General features: G+C 41.8%; 1 protein-coding gene across 1 annotated transcript in view; it reads left to right on the top strand.

Moving 5' to 3' along the window:
- LOC144768868 (active breakpoint cluster region-related protein-like) overlaps positions 1-17,482 on the top strand; it is a 276,177-nt gene that overhangs the window by 87,758 nt on the left and 170,937 nt on the right. Inside the window, exons 4-8 of the mRNA XM_078652876.1 lie at positions 758-946; positions 3,380-3,487; positions 3,914-3,968; positions 14,855-14,907; positions 15,234-15,374. Coding sequence (XP_078509002.1) covers positions 758-946; positions 3,380-3,487; positions 3,914-3,968; positions 14,855-14,907; positions 15,234-15,374 — 546 coding nt within the window. The remainder of the gene's footprint in view (positions 1-757; positions 947-3,379; positions 3,488-3,913; positions 3,969-14,854; positions 14,908-15,233; positions 15,375-17,482) is intronic.

Here is a 17,482-nt window from a genome sequence, read left to right as displayed (position 1 = left end):
GTCTACAGTCTTGTAAGCAGTTGGCTGCAGACATTGCACATGTTGCACAGTGCAACAGTGTCAAAAAGCACATTACACAACCTCTACATCCTCCAGGAATGCTGCCACTGCTGCAGCCTAGGACCACCACCAATCACACAAGGATCACATCCTGCAATGACCACTGCATCGGTGTATAGGGGGAGCGGCACATAGCCAAGAAGATGATTAACCTCCAACAAGTACAAAATCAAAGAATTGTCACCACTATACTGGCTCCGAATTAAACAAATGGTACATTCAAGTCCTACTTTCCAGAAGGCCATACTCAATCAGGCGTCACCCTACCTCGCTAAATTGATGGTGCTGTTCCAACCTGCCAGACCCCACAATCAGTTACACAAAGTAATCCTTCATCTATCCGTGAGGTACACATAGTTTAGGTATAGAACGTGTACAAGGCTCTGACCTATTGAACTTCCTGTCACTTTATATGGAATTTATATTGCAATTTCCTGAGAAGGACTGAACTTTTGCCCCTTCCATCAAGCTTACAATCAACATCCCAACTTACTCCTCACAAGTCTGCACTGACCATCTCAGTTCTTATGATCTTCGATCATCAGAAACCTCCATCTGACATCATCAGTGCCATACAAAAATACAAATATATTAAAACAAAAAATACAATAAAAATCCTCACCTGATGAAACTGTCTTTGGGTTAAGTTTCCTTTGTCTTTTATTGTAACCAGCCTTTGTTGGGTCTCTCACTTCAGCTCATGAAAGCCCTGAAGATGACGGCGAAAACCTCCCAGCCAGTCCTAAGCTCCCAACAGATCCAGGCTATATTTTTCCAGGTGCCAGAACTCCTGGAGCTGCACCAGTGGTTCTATCGCTGCCTGAGGCAGCGCCTGGAGCAGGTCAAGAGCCAGCAGCCGGCAGTGGGAGACCTTTTCCAGAACCTGGTAAGTGGGATGTGAGAGCGTGGATCAGGATAGTAGGGGCAGTGCGGGGTTGGCAGCCAATGGTGGGAGATCTCTTCCAGACTCTGGTTTTGAGAATTCAAGAGTGGGTTCCAGTGACTGGAGAATGCGGGCAAGTACAGTATACGGAGGCCAAAAGTAGGAGAACTCTACTAGAACATGGTCTGTGGGATATCCGAGCGGGGCAGAGGAGATGAAGCGAAGAATTGGGAAAGCAGCCTGTGGAGGGAGACCGCCTCAGGAATCTGGTATACGGGATGCGACAGGAGGTATTAGGCTATAAAGAATGGAGTGGAGACAACAGCAGGCAGTGGAACAGTGGGGAACTGGAGATCAAAAACAATGTAGAACGCACTATATTAGGAGACATTTTCAGAAACTGGTAAGTAGGATGTAAGCGAAGGCTAGGGAGATGGAAGAGGGAGGGAGCAAGCAGCTGATAGTAGAGGCTTTCTTCAGGACCTGGATAGTGAGAGAACTGATCAGTAAACAAGGAGGAGGGGTATCCCATATCTACAAGGGTCCATTCCCAGAGCCTGTTATGAGACAGGGAGTCTGGGGGATAATCAGGTGGCCGAGTCCGAGGTTGAAAGTAAGTGGGTGCTTGGTATGGGAGAGAAACAAAGTGTTAGAAGTGAGGACCCAACCTGCAGTAACTACATATTCCCTGTAGGGGGACTAGAGAATAGCCAAAGGAAGGAGTAGCCTATGACAGAAGACGGTTCCCAAAACCTAGCGCATGGGTAATGTAACCAGACAGGTCCATGTGACCAATGAAACACTGCTTCAGTCTTGGGTTTCAGGTAACAACCTTTTGCGAAGTGGGAGTTGTAGTTGGGATTCACTTTAGTTTATCTGAATGAATAGATACCTGAAAACAATGATTTCTAAAAGTAGCCATTTCACACATGGAGTCATCTGGAAACAGTACAGAGGAGAGATACAAGCAGAGTAATTGGAAGAGCTTTGGATGGAGGAGTGATCTTGCTAGTACTGGGTGGTGAGAGATCTTAACTCCCTAGATCTTTATTAAACCCTGTTGAGGAGGAGGATCTGGCATGGATAGACTTCAGAGCTTCTGGTCAAGAGATATGAGCAGCGACTTTTCACTTAACAGACCACAATCTTATGTTTCAACTCATATTAAATCATACAGGTTGGGTATAGAGGAAGGGTTGAGTTCTCTTGGGGTCCAAGACGATATTTCCTGGTTGCTTTACGCAGCCATGCCTTAAGAGCTTATTGACAGAAAAGAACATAGGTCATCACCTCTCTCACTTTCAGGTGAGGCAGAAATCTCGTCACCTAGACATGAATAATCCCCCTCTCTCGCAACAAGTTTTAATGACACGCACATCCACGCTTTTTTGACCACTGGAGGGCTAAGTTCAGATCTGCACATCTGGATTTCTAGAAAATGTCCCCGTCCCTCCTGCAACACAAGACAAAGGTCAGGGCACTTTGAACAAAAGTGCTACAGATCACTGATCTTGTTACCTTGAATGAAACACTCATGGGACTATCAATAGAGTGTTTTATCCCAAGTAAATTCACAGTTTTGTATGCAGTGGGGTTTGGAACGATTATACTTGGCTTGCAAAGAAAGGTACAAAATGGTAAAATGAATCCAAGCTTTTCCAGAATCTACTGAAGCCTTATCGCTGTGTATCTGTGCACTAGAAACTGGATTTCTTGCATCTATGCCAAGAGAGCAGAAATAGTATAAGAACACATCCGCAATCTAAAATCTACTCTGCTGGCATTGCCACAGACAGACGGCTTCCGCTAGAGGGTTTGGCTCCTAGCCCTTTCTGTGCATGAGCAAACATCCAATTGGTTATCCACTTTCAAGGGGTCCTCAAAAGAGCTACAGAATTACCTGATCTACCCTTTGGATTGAGAGAAGGTAAAGATAGACAAAACACACAAGAGAGTCGAAGCTAGCAAAATGAAAGCAAAGGCAAGCGGCCAACCTACTATCATCACAACCTTTTTCTAAAAGCTGGAAAATATCAGGCGAGCGGTATGATGCGAGGAAAACGGGTGATATCAGGAACCATATTTTTCCAGCATTGATACATCCAGAGAAGAGCTTTGACCTCAACCATATCCATGAAGGAGATGCCGGTAAGCAGCAGACACTGAAAGAGACCACGTTCACAGTCGGACACACAATGGCGGAGAATAGAAAGAGGGGATTTTCCCAGTTCTGGTACACCATGACTTAGCTTATGAAAGACTGAAGAGACATCTGGAAGAGTGGAGTACCTGCAGCCTGATGTAGACCATTTTTCTTCCCCAACTCATTTCCTCCTTCTCTGCTCTGAATTTCTTTTATCTCTATATTTTTAGTTTTCTTACTTCTGCTATGTCTACCACCTCTCATAGGTCCATCTTACTTATGTTTCTGTACAGGTGACCCAGCTGGGTGTATACCGCTCCTATATTGGTAACCATCACATTGCTCTGCAGACAGTGAAGAAGTGTACCAACTCAGATGGACGCTTCCAGAAAGTGGCTGAGGTAGGTACAGTACCAAAGCAAGTGCTCATGGGGGAGACCATGACCCCACCTGCCCTGTGAATGTGGAGAATTAAACCATGTATTAGAGACATGGAGTCCTTGTGGGTAGGACCATCTGAGAAAAGGAACTGTCCTGCCGCCTTCAAAGGTTATGATGAGTTAATCATTTATTGCTGGAGTAGCTGCCTTATCCAATAGGAGGTCAATATTTTTTTCCGGGAAAGTGATTTGTTGGGGATAAATACTGTGTTACTCCAGAATTATGGGGAGAAGAATTCTGCATTTATGTGCATTCCTGCACTATGCATAGTCTATAGGAAATGAACTTGTATATCCTCTTAAGCTGACATAGACTGAAAAGATTGGCTGCATGATCTTGTAGGTTCACACAGCTGTCAATTTCCCTGTCATATCTCTCTTCCACAGGCAATAAAGCTACCAATCTCTTCGAAAGATGCAAAGTCTATCTACACACTCGAAGGTGAGTATCTATTCACACCTTTCCGCTGTCAGTCCAGAATTCTGGATCTCACCAAACAATCACTACTTCGTGGGGGCATATATGGAATCCTTCATTGGTTTTGGAACTTGTGAAGTTGAGAGGCAGACACTCGAAGTAGTTTTCTCTTGAAGTTTATTGCAGGAAAAGCTTACAGGTCCAACTGGCCCAGAGGATCAGCACAAACTGCACATCCGAGTTCTTATCTCCTGTCCCTGACATTCTAATACAGAATAACATATAATAGAAGCACCAACAGGGTGCATACATTCTAAACTATGAAATGAGGAATAGAAGAGCCGACAAATAGTAAACAAAGGATAAGAATCCGAGGTAAAGGAATACCACATATCTCCTCCCCCTTTAAAAAAAATAAAAGAGAGAAAAAGAAATTAAGCAAAACAAACTAGTCACAACGTTTCTTAGGAATTCTTCTTATTCTGCAACTCCTCCGTACATTTTCAACATCAGAATCAGTAAACTCTAACTTTGATTTATCAATGTAATGACTAATTTTAGCCAAACGAGACACATTCCACCACTGTCCATTTTCAAGTTTGACAGCATGGCCTTTAATATCAACAATGCAACTGAGTTCTCTGAACTTAGACTTGCCTTTTTGTAAAAGTAGAGGAGCTTTTACTCGAACACACTCACCCACCACAAATGTTGTCTCTTTTCTTTACCTTAAAGAGCTGTTCTTTACATATTTCTCACGATTGAAAAGATCACTAGTATATTTAGCCTTTCTAGAATGAGAAGAAACATCACAATCACCACCAAGTGCTTTTATTTTCCAAAAATGATTGCGAGAAGAAGAAGCCTGTCTTCCTCTTATTAACTCAAAAGAAACTGCTCCAGAAACTGAATGGGGCGTGGTTCTATGTGTCCAAACCACATCTCTCACAGCTGTTTCACAGTCTCCTCTCACTGACAGTACTTTGTATGCATTCAACCAAAACCCTGTTGAACCTTTCAACTTTGCCATTGGATTGTGGATGGTAAAGAGGAGTGCGTAGATGTTTCACACCTAACTTTGTTAAAAATTCTTGCATACACGACAAAGTAAACTGTACACCATTATCTGTCAACAATTCCTCCGGCACCCCTTCTCTGCTAAACACATCAAATGACAGATTTGGTATTGGGTTCAGAAATGCCTCTCAGTTCCACCCACTTCCACCCATCTGGATAAGTGATCAATTAGTACAATAAAATAGTTTATATAATTGGGTAGAATATGAAAAGGACCAAGAAAATCCAAACCAACTCTTTGCCATACTCTGTCAGGACAAAGAGCAGGCTTGGGAACAGGGGTAGATGTTGTCAAATGCTTATCACTGTAAGAGCATTGCACACAATCTCTTACCATGTACTCAATATCACACTCAATACTGGGCCACCAAAAATCATTCCTGATCCTGCATTTGGTGGCAGTCATGCCAAAATGACCAGAATGAGCCGCTTCCATAATTTTAATCCTGAAGTTGTTGGGAGGAATACGTTTATCTCCCCACACTAGTAAGTTATTTTCAATTGAAAGTTCATCAGCTACTTTCCAATAAGGTTGTAAATCAGCCATCAAGGATTTTTCTTTGGGCCAACCTTTGACAACATAGGCCATAACTTGTTTCAGGATAAAATCATTGGCTAAGACATCCTGCCAAATCTCCATGTTGGGACATATCACAGTGTCATCTACATTGACAATGATACATTTTTCAATATCCTCTAGACCTTCAGCTTTCAACTCAACATTTTCGATGGGAAGTCTGGACAGAAATTCAGGTTTAACATTTTTGCCACCAGCAATATGAAGCACAAAATAATTAAATTCTAACAATTTAGTGGCCAACCTAACAAGTCTAGCTGTAGACTTATTTATTTTAATACCTGAGAGGATGTCAACCAAAGGTTTATGGTCAGTTCTCAACCAAAGTTTCCATCCCCACACATATAATTTATATTGAACAACACCCCATACGCACACCAGCATTTCCTTTTCAATAACTGAATACCTCAATTCAACATCTTTCACTCTCCTTGAAGCAAAACCTATTGTCACTTCCTTGTCTTCAATCATTTGAGATAAGACAGCGCCCATACCATAGGAACTGGAATCTACTATAATAAAGGTTTCCCTGCTTTCAACATATGCCTGAAGAGCTGGAACGGATAAAACGCACTCCTTGATAAGAACAAAATGTTCTTGACAAGTGGCCATCCAAATGAAATGGGATCCCTTTTTTAGTAAATTCCTGAAACACAGGATGTGGTGCATTAACAATGCCTTCGACATTGCTGGGTTTCGGTTTTACACCATCCTTGGTGAGAACATGGCCTAAATATTCAATTTCATTAACAGCGAAAATACATTTATCTTCTCTCAATGTTACATCATTGTTTTGGATCATTTGTAAAACTAACTCTAGTACTTGGTTGTGTTCATTTTCTGTATCAGTGTGGACAAGGATATCGTCTTGAAAGTCTACAACATTAGGAACATTTTGAAGCATCTTGGTCATAACTTTCTGAATCACCGAAGCAGCAGAAGCCAGTCTAAATGGCATTTCACAAAATTGAAATGTACCATCAGGTGATACAAAAGCTGTTAGATGACGAGATTGTTTATCTAAAACAATCATGCTGATGCACAGAGACTTAGCGTGTGGACAGCCATGGACTTATCATGGGGCGATGGCCCTGACATCACATGTTTGACTAGCGTTGGGTGGGTAATTCCTCTGCTGATTGCGCATATAACTTTGTGCCCTGTGATTTCCCATCACAAAGCTTGTCGTAGTATACCCGATGTAACCCTCTACTGCGCTGCCAATGAGAAAATGTCCAATGCACTGTGATTTTCATTGCTGTACTGCAAATGCCAATAAACAGATTTGACCAAAAAAAAATTGTTTATCTAAAACAACCTGATGGTACGCTGACTGCAAATCCACCTTAGAAAACCATTTGGACTGACCTACAGCTGTAATCAAATCATCAATGCGTGGTAAGGGAAAATTCTCCACCCAAATGGCCTTGTTAAGGGATCTTAAATCCACACATAAACAAAGTTCACCAGACTTCTTTTTGGCCAAACCATGGAAGATAACCACAGGGTATCATCAACTTTTTCAATAATGCCATCAGTCTGCATTTTATTTAACATGGTAGTAAGTTCACTTCTTATGCTGTGTGGGACTTTTCTAAGTTTGTGTTTCATGGGAATTACACCATCTTTAACCTTACTGGTATGGACAAAATCTTTGACCCCGCCATCTTATCATTGAACACATTTTCAAATTTTTTAATTCATTGACTGCGTTCAAAAACAGAATTCCCTAAAAAAACAGGATTTTTCCGGCCTGGTCTGATAATCATGCCAAACTCCGCTTGGTGCCAACATCTTAACACATTAATGCCTTTGTAAGCCACATATACTTTTCCATGAATGGTTTTGTTATCAAACGTGATATCTGCCCAAAAATAGCCAGCCAAATGAATATTGCTGCCTTCAAATGCAGTTGTGATAACATCAGGAGGAAGTAGTACCATATGTGACCAAGGTTGATTGTACATGTCAATCGAAATAATAGTGATTATGGCTCCAGAGTCAAATATTAAAGGAATGTCAGAGTTTTGAATTTTTATATTTACTAACGGGTCGCCATATCTTTTTTCAGTGCATACGTTGTTGAATTCGAAATATTCAACAGAAAACACAGACAAAATTAATTCACCCACTCTTTTTTCAACAAACTCTTAGTTGTCCGAAATTGAGTGCTCTTGAACACTTCCGATATGAAAACGTTTACCACCCCTGCAAACCTTTCCAAAGTGGCCCATTTTCTTACATCTCCAACATTCCTGAGCTATAGCTGGACAATTTTGTCTAGTTAGATAGATGAGATAAGGAACCAGATCTAAAAAGTTTCGACCTGGTGCTGCGGTTTTTCCTTCTCTGGTGCTGCTATCAATAGAATCTTTGCCCTTCTTTTGCTTAACATCATTGGGATTAAAGGTCTGTGGATTGTTACATGAAACATTAACTTTAGCTACAGTGGTATTGTTGGTATTAAATTCTAATTGTTTACAATCCATCTCTAAACGTTCAATACTCTTGGCTATATCGATGGTTTCATCTAGGGATGGGTTTTTACAAGAAAGTAATTTCCTTTGAAAAACATTGACAAACTATTTGATCTCTGATGAGTTGAGACGTAAAGTCTTCAAAATCCCAGTAACTGGCTAAGACTTAAAAGGCAGCGACATATGTATCAATAAATTATTTCGAACCCTGAACACGAGTAAAGAATTTAATATCTGTGCACCACCAAGTTGACTCTACCCTCAAAATATGTACTCAATTGTTTGAGAGCCATTTGATATTCATCCATATCACCACTGTCATGACCAGTATATACACAGGTGAATGGTCAAAGGCATTCTGCCCTTCTACAACTAAATAGTGGTACAGAAGACTACGTTTTCTGTCTGGTTTAAATTTCAACCCATTGATTGCTCCCAAATACACATTGAAAGATCTGAACCATAATTGCCAATTAAGAGATGGTTCACCAGGTTCTTGTAAAAAATAACTGGGAGGCGTAACAGCTTGCATAGTAATATAAATGCTTCTAAAAGATGACCAACAAAAAAAAATAGTGTGAATGGCAATATAAAAACAAACAATGAGGCAAATAAGTGAGTAATTGTTTCAAAAGAATTTAACTAATAGAATGACTGGATGAATAAATCCACAAAAATTGCTGGAGAAATGTCAAAAAATTGGTGTGTGGATCACCAAAACCACATGAGACACAGCAGGCAAGTAAGTGCAAAATGAAGAATATGTGCTAGAAGCAGTATGTAATAGGTGCACATGCGTGTGAATGTCACAGCAGACAAAGGAACACAGCATTGAGCAATTCACGACCGGAGCGATCTCCCACAGCAGAGGACGTGAAGAACCAGAAGTGACCGGAGCAATTTCCCACAGTCAAAGGAAGACGGAGGTGTGACACGGAACAGGTAAGCTTGCCATTTTGAAAGGAATCAGGTAGCAGTGTCACGTTGCAGTCAGCGGGGCAGCATTGCCGTCGAAAATGAAGTCACACAGAAAGAACCCCAATGATAGAAGTCATGACAATAGAGGCAGGTATCCAAGTAATGCATGGAATGCTGAACACTGGGAGTTCGTAAAGACAGCTTGCGCAGCTGTGTTGAGAGGAGAGAGGGTCGTGCAAGCATGGATATTAAAAAAGAAACAGTACCAGCTGATGCGGATAATTCACTCATAGATAAAAGAAAACATCAGTAAGGGCGTGTGATCGGCATAAATAAAATCAAGAGGCCGGAAAGGAAATAAACACGGAGATCCCTGGGCCTTTAACCCCTTCGATGCTGGTGACGGAACCGTTCCGTCATCAGTCACGGCTGAGCTGTGCTGATGACGGAACGGTTCCGTCACGACAGCGCCCTGTTCTGGAATGTCCAGCACAGGGCGCGGCTACGGTGCCGCACGGAAGCGGTTAAACAGAGAAAACAGTAGCAGTAGCGGAAAGGCTAAAAGTACTCAAAACAATTACAAGCAGGATGAAAGTGGAAAACAAAACTTTCCGAGTTGGAGTCCATATCCCAAGCTTGTCGCCAAATGTGAAGTTGAGAGACAGACAATCGAAGTAGTTTTCTCTTGAAGTTTATTACAGGAAAAGCTCACTGGTCCAACGGGCCCAGAGGATCAGCACAAACTGCTTATCAAAGTTCTAATCCCCTGTCCCTGAAATTCTAATACAGAGTAACATATAATAGAAGCACCAACAGGGTGCATACATTCTAAACCATGAAATGAGGAATAGAGGAGCCCACAAATAGTAAACAGGTGATAAGAATGCGAGGTAAAGGAACACAACAGCACTTCGCTGATCAGATAATACAGAATCTCCCTCACGGTGGCTCAACCCAACGAAGCAGGACACAGTAACACAAAACAAACAACACCTTTAGAAAAGGGTTTCATTTTGCAAAATGCAAAGACTCTCTCTTTTAGAATAAGGCTTGGGGTTTTATTTTACACTATGATCTCTAACAGAAAGGCTTTCCCAGATGCCAAATGCACAAAATTCAAATACACAAAGATATATATATATATATTTATATGCAAGCAACAATAACACATGCAACAGTAAAATGCATGAGTAATACCATGAATTGACAAGCAGCAAATAAAATGGGATAACACTCAAGAAAATATAATATGCTGGACATCCTGCAAGAGATCAGAAAGATATTTATATTTACTAGATACATCAAATGATTACTTTGGACGTGCACCTCAATTCACCCACACATTACAAAGAAAACACCTCAAATGATCAAAGCCACTGGCCAAACATCACAATGGCAATAATCAAAACTCCCCTTTGGTTTTTCTTTGTTCGCCCTAAGTTGCCAGGGTATGCTCAGACGTGAGTCCCTTGCTCACTTTGCCACTGGAGTCAAGCAAGCCCGGCTGAAGACGGCTGTAATGCCAGAAACCGGTCCTGGGAAGCTTGATTCCGGTCCAGGGAAGACATGGCTTGGCAGTTCTGGCTGGACTGTTCCCATGAGGCACAGGGTCAGACTGATTTGCATATGGCCATGTCTGAACTGGGGTGGCGGAGTGAGCTAAAGAACGGTGATGGATTAAACCGAGATCAGTTGACTGAGGGTGAGTGTTTGTATTGTCAACGCTCCGTCCATCACTACCTTTGGTTTTTCAATAATCAAAACTCAACATTTCACCTGGTGCAGACACTGCATCTTAGCCCACTCCTGACTAGGGGAATTAAACAGCCGGGGATAAGAGCCTGAGCAACCAGGGTACCAAAGTAGAAGTGTCCGTCCCCGTTTGGATTCCAAAATCCCGGTTTCTAAGTCAACAAACCTCAGCTTTATAGTCTCAAACACACTAAAAGGTTAGAGAGAAACCTTCCCACCCTGAACCAAAGGAATCTTACCAGAACTGGCCATCCTCCAAGCAAGCATTCCCTGGCAGGAAGGGGTTCCCACGTCCCCTTCTCCAATCTTGCATGTTCCAGCCTTTATCTTGACAAAGCTCACGAAAGCCTCCAGGGTACATTAAACAATCTCTCACAAAACAATCCTTGAACGTGATTAACCCAAACAACTTGGAAGAGCTGCTGTGCACGCAGAAAGCTTAAACTAAGCAGAGGCAGAAAACAGGATGACATAAGGCCATGTCAAAGCCAATAGTAAGAACTTCATAATTCTACCAATATACAACACAATGTACATTTGTGAACACACTGCTTATGGCATCACATACTTCATCTCTCAATGTACACACAGTGTACATTTGTGTACCACTGCTCACAACACTGAACTTCGAGACCAAAAAATAATTTCCTCACCTCTCTCTCCCTCTCATGCTTTCAAATGCACATCCCACACGTTCTGCTCTTGGCAAGGCTGTTCTACTCCGTGACAGCTCCCACTGAAAGACAGCAAGATTACAAGAAAAAAACTTTTAAGAGAAACAAGGCATGTGCAGGACATCGTACATTCAGGCTAGGGTAAAATAACACACCCAAGTCAATTAAAATAATGGTAGTCAAAGGTCATCACAGGGTGCCAGACCACACGAGTGCCTCTAGCGCTACAGGAGGTGAAGCCCCATAGGGTTTTGTACCTCATGTCGAGGGGTAGCTGTTTGAAACACCATAGGTATTTTTACTGTGTATTGGACTACAAAATGTATGAAGGCCAACTTCAGCTATGTGTTTGAGCACCGTGAATTTGGATCTCATGCTGAGCATTGAGGGCTCAAAGGCCTTCTATATATTTGAAGACAGAACACCTTTGAGAATTAAGATCTCTATCAAATAGAGCTTGAAGGCCATTGATAGGTGTAGAACAATATGATGTTTTTGTATTGTACGTTTTATGGGGGCTTTAGGGCTGTCTGCTGCTTTTGAAGGTAGAGTGGCATAGGCTTTCTGTTGAATTACACTGGTGCCTTTTGACGGTGTGAAGGTCCTTGGTACCTTCTACACTGAATGGCTGTGGCTTGTTTGAAGACTTGTATATCTTTGGCTGGTTTGGTGCTTCAAGTCATCCACTTTGAGTCTGCTGGTCTTGTATTTAATGCCTCTAACTTGTTTAATGGTTGGTCGCTTGTCTACACCCAGAGACAGGGGGAAGCACATGAGCTCCAGAACCACATTATGTTTCGGGACTGAATTAATTATGCAACCAGCACAGGAAAATAAAGAGCCTTTATGTTAAAGGCAAAATATTCAGTATGTTCTGTGCGTTTCTTATTTAGTTATAATGACGTATTAACAAGCATACGTTCTCTATAGTTAACAAGATGACTCAGAGAAGCAGGTGCCCTTGAACTAACTATGTTTTGATCTGTAGGTCATGAGCTTGAATCTGGAGAAGGACCCATCAAACGTCCATCCTTCAGAGGTTAGAACATGTAAATTAGTTTAGGCAGACCTTGAAACTAGATGCAGCATTTGGAGCACGCGATAAAAACAAATTATTTCGACAAACGGGATCCCGATGCTTTAATGGTTTCTTAAAGACATACACATTCAGAAGGTTCTATTAAACGGGATTCTATTGATTTTGTCTTGCATAGAAGAATAACATCACCTTTGTAACATCTAATTAATAGGTTTCTCCATGTACATCAGGGTGAATCTGGTTGTGTAAAATATGTTTATTCAATGTTTCACTCATCAATGAGAAATCCTATATCTACACATTTCTTGTAATTTATGGTAATTAAAAAAGTGCCCCTTTAGTATGGCCTGGTGCATAGTATTGGGGTGTTTTATGTTCACGTTTTGAGGTTTCTGGACCCACTCCTTTCCAATAAAAAACATATCAAGGTTCAAAAGATGAGACCTTAATTAAGAATTATAAAATCTTTTGGATTCTTCTAAATTGTGAGTGCCCGTTTACATTAGTAATTGGTAAAAAGTTGACATAGTTTGAAATATAAAAGCTTGAAAAAAACCTTTAAAAAATGAAGGCGTGAAAGGGAAAGGTTTGGAAAAGAGTACCATTTGTTTCAAAAGTCATTTGCAAAATAGGGTTTAAATAAAGGACCTGGATCAGGGTTGGGTTGACAGTAAAGGCTAGGATTAGTGTTCAGTCATGTTTAGATTCAGGGTTCATGTTTGAGGAAGGCTGAGGGTCTGGGGCGGGGATAGGGTTAGAAGTAAGCCCCTCATTACGATGGCGGTCGGATGAGTGTCTGACTGCCATAGCCGCTGGTAGCAACCTGCCCGTCCTATTAGGATACGACCGCCATGCAGGAGGTTTTAAAATGCTGGTTTCTAGTGTGGCTTGTGCTGCGTCCCAGGAAAAGGGCTACAGTGCAAGCCGCACTAGAAAAAAGTATTTTGTGCACATCCCTGCAGTGTGTACCAGGCACCATGTGTTCCTGCCACACAGTGCATAGCTGTGTGGGGGCCCTACATGTGCCCCCCAGGCCACTAAGCAGTGGGCCACAGGGAAGGGGCCTACTTGGGGCCACAAAGTCTCTTTCCGTCTGCCTATTCATGGCGGTGGGACCGCCATGAACAGGCAGTTGGAAAGGGATATCCTAATATCTGCGGCATCACCTGCACAGGCACCGCTCCGCAGTAGGGTTTGAAATCCAACTGCCTTCCCGACGGGATCTTTGATCCTGTTGGAGGCGATGGTCCTCGAGGCATTGTAATACAGCGGTCGGACCAATGCCCTGGATGTCGGGCAGACCTCCACCGCCGGCCTTTCAGTGGCGCTCCCCCGACATCATAATGAGGGCTTTAGTGTTTAGCTGGAAGGTTACAGATACTATTAGGGTCAGGTTAGTGTCCGGGTCACATTTTAAGGTTAGGCTAAGGGCTACATGTAAATGTGAATTAATTTGTTTATTTCAGACCTACGAGTTGAAACATATGGTTCTTGTGATGTAAATTGTGTGTTGCACTGCATGTTGAAATTTTATTTACTTCTTTAAATTTTGAAGTGAACATGTTTCAAATGTGTTTTGCAACTATAGCTCTCTTTTTATTTGTTGTTTTGAGAACAGTGCAATATAAGCATGCACGGGCATCCAATGTCAAACAAAGTGAAAATAATTAATGAAAGAAATGAGTGAACTAAATAGTGAAAAATAATTCATTTTTCTTTCTGATCAGTTTGAAATATATTTAGATATAGCAAATTATTGTGTCCTGATGTAGATAAATGCACATCTTGCAATCCACCCATTATTCATATTAACACCATCTTGTAAAAACCATCAACTGTTTAGTACCTGAATATAGCACAATCAACAGATAAAAGGTCATAGTTAAATTTTCCAAAGTATCATGAGGTACACAGCATTTCACATATCGCCTTTTATTATCTTTTCTGTTTAAGAAACCATTTGTCCCCAAAACCTCTAAGCGATAAACAAGATGGTGGATTATATGGAAAATTCACAATTACACAGAAATATCATTGCCTTGTTTAAAGCTTAAATCCAGTGTTGCTATATATACCATAGAAGCTAGAAAGCCACATGTCTTTGGATCTTGAATTAAATTAATATACTGGGCTTCACCATTGATACTTTAGCAGGGGTTCCACCATTGGTAGTTTTACCATGTTTGACATTTGGCGTTACTTAAAAACAATTTTGTACAAGAGCTCAGTGAGTTTGGTATTTAATTTTTCTTGGGTTTAATGTCCACAGAGATAAGCCTGATGACTATCTTGTTTTAGGGTTGAAGGCCAGGTTTTCAGTTCAAGAGCATGGCAATAGGTCTACAAGTAACTTTGCCCAACCAATGATCTGGCTCAGGATGTTTTTTTCCTTTCAGAGCTTCTTCTGACACCAATTGATCGAGTAACCAGGAATACTCTGGCTCTTCATGTAAGTTTCGCCGGACATGTTTTCCCTTGCATGTTGCTCCGAACGTGTTACACCTTCATTGAGGATAGATGTCCACACACGCCTATCCTGTTCTGCTCAGCCAAAGGGAAAATGGAGTCTGTTTTTTAGACAAGTAATTGTATGTGGAAAAAATAGAGCTAATTGTGTTAAAGTACTGTTCAAAAGCGATCATTAAATTAATAGCAATAAGTCATAGGGTCCTCACTTTCTTCATCTGCCTGCCCTCTCACGCACTCTTTATCCCTTTCGACTAGTGTCTCTCGCAGCCTTTTATGCCCTCTCCTTGCATGTTTTTTGGTCTGCAGGACCTGTTGCGGTACACCCCGAAGGACCACCACGATTATCCCCTGCTGCAGGATGCACTCTGCACCTCCAACTACTTCCTCTCAGGGGTGAATGATGAGATATCTCCTCACAAGAGCAGTGAAAACTCAGCTGCGTCCAAGGTGAGTCAGTCTGGATGGTGGACCCTGTGTTTTCAATACCTTGTGTCTCATTCAAGGTGTATTTGTTGTGTGTTGCATTTTCCTTCTATCAATCCTGTTGTTCGTTGTCTATGCTTAAAATCTGTCTTTATATCTGTACTGTTCATTTCTAAGTTCTAGTGTGCACATAGTTGGTTGTCACATTGGGCCAATTCTCTCTCTATCCTCTATGTTATTTACATCCCAAGAGTTTCTAATTTGCGGGTCTTTAAAACTTTTCAAGGATTTTGGAGATAGGTTGGTTATGGTTGGAGAAATTAAAATGTTATATTTAAACATAAATGTTAGTGAGAGAACGTATAGGAGAGGAGGGAGTACAGTTGGGGGGGGGGGGGGTATGATGACTTGGTTGAGGATGCCTGCTTATGTTTTATCTTTTCTCGTGTCACGTATGTTATGTCATGTCACGTCACATCAAAACATCACATACATACCACTGGCACATCTTAAAGCACAGGCATGGAACTGAGACACCCAACAAACTTGTTGAAACATGTCACATTGCGGAAGGGTGATGCTTCATTGTCCATCAGCATTATCTCCATCTTGACTTTTTTTAAGGCCAGAATACTCAGACCCATCCACCCTTGGATCCCGATCAAAAAGTTGAGGCGAGAATCACTTTGACACCACTTAACCAACTCGGTACCATTGATTATCCCCCTTGTACTCCACGGGTAGCCCACCTAGATGCTGGATATATACTAAATGCTGACACAGAGAAATATTCCATGAATCATTATGAGTCATCATCCATCGAGGCAGGAAAAGTGACCCCAGGCAGGCCCCCGGCTCTCATCTGGAATGGAATGAAGGCAGGCATGTTGTGGTCAGCAAAAGTCGTTCATGTGCATGCAACTGACCAAAAGTAACAGCTTTCATCATGTTACTGAATGTAGGCAAGTTAGACATGAGATGATAGTTTTCTGATGTAGAGGAAGTTATTAAGTCCTTCTTCCCCACTGATAGCTTTACTTCACCATTTCAACTTCCTGGAAGTTTTCACACTTGAACCCTTCTGTGAAAATGAAGATCAGTGCTGAAGCAAGGACTCCCTTTAGAATCTTGAAACTAAACATGGGGTACAGGTTTAAGCGTGAAGGGGTGTGGCCCGGTTTAAACAGCAGCCAGGCCACAGCTTTCTCCCTCTTCCATATCTGTGCAGTTTCCATGTTTACAATGGACCTGTTTGAAAGTGGCATGAGCTTACTGGCTAGGATGGTGTTCCAATTTATCGCAATTTTCTACTAGAAAAACATTGCTAGGTTGTAGGTAGAGCATTGTCGGAGAGGCAGTAGAGACCTCGACCATGTGCCCTAAAGTGGTAAGTGCTTCAAAAATCTAAGAGGGCTGCAAAACCCCTGCCTTTATCTTCGGTTCACCCTGAATCAGTGAGCTTTGCTTCACCGAAAGCATTTTTACAAAAGCATTTTTACAAAAAGCATTTTTACAAAAGCATTTAGGTGACCGTGGGAGAGGTGTGGCGCCGCGGCCAGGGCGACTGACGCTGGAATCTGGGGATCAGGGTTCGATCCCCGGCTCCGGCGGCAGGTTAGCCCAGCACCATGCGACTCTGGGCAATAGCTTGCTTAATCTTCCCGACGGCCCCCAGCGCCTAGAGACCCTAACGGGTGATTGTGCGCTATACAAATGTGGATTATTATTATTATCTCGCTTTTCGTCCCTTTCAGTGGAGTTGCTTGTACTCTATTCTGGCTATCCAGCACTCCTGTATAAACCAGTTATTCTTCCAGATTGCATTTTTATAGCCGCTTGATGAAGGTGCATGCGTGTCCAAGTCTTCCAATAATCAGCTGTTAAACCAGTTGGCAGTGTCCTACATTGAGTCTTTATGGGAACACAAGTAGGACCTAAGTTAGAGTTTGAGAACAATGTCCTGAGCACAACTTCGTATCGAGTGTAAAGAAGTCCAATCAATCTTCTTTACAGATGATTTTATTCTTCAAATCTGATCAAATCTTCTTGTCATTCATATATAATGGTCTTCAAATTATCCAAAGCCAACACGTGTTTCGTCACTTCTGATGCCTCCGCATCTCTAAATTCTT

This window comes from Lissotriton helveticus, chromosome 7, assembly GCF_964261635.1.
Source record: "Lissotriton helveticus chromosome 7, aLisHel1.1, whole genome shotgun sequence".
NCBI classification, from domain to species: Eukaryota; Metazoa; Chordata; class Amphibia; order Caudata; family Salamandridae; genus Lissotriton; species Lissotriton helveticus.
This window is presented reverse-complemented; position numbering and strand designations above follow the sequence as displayed.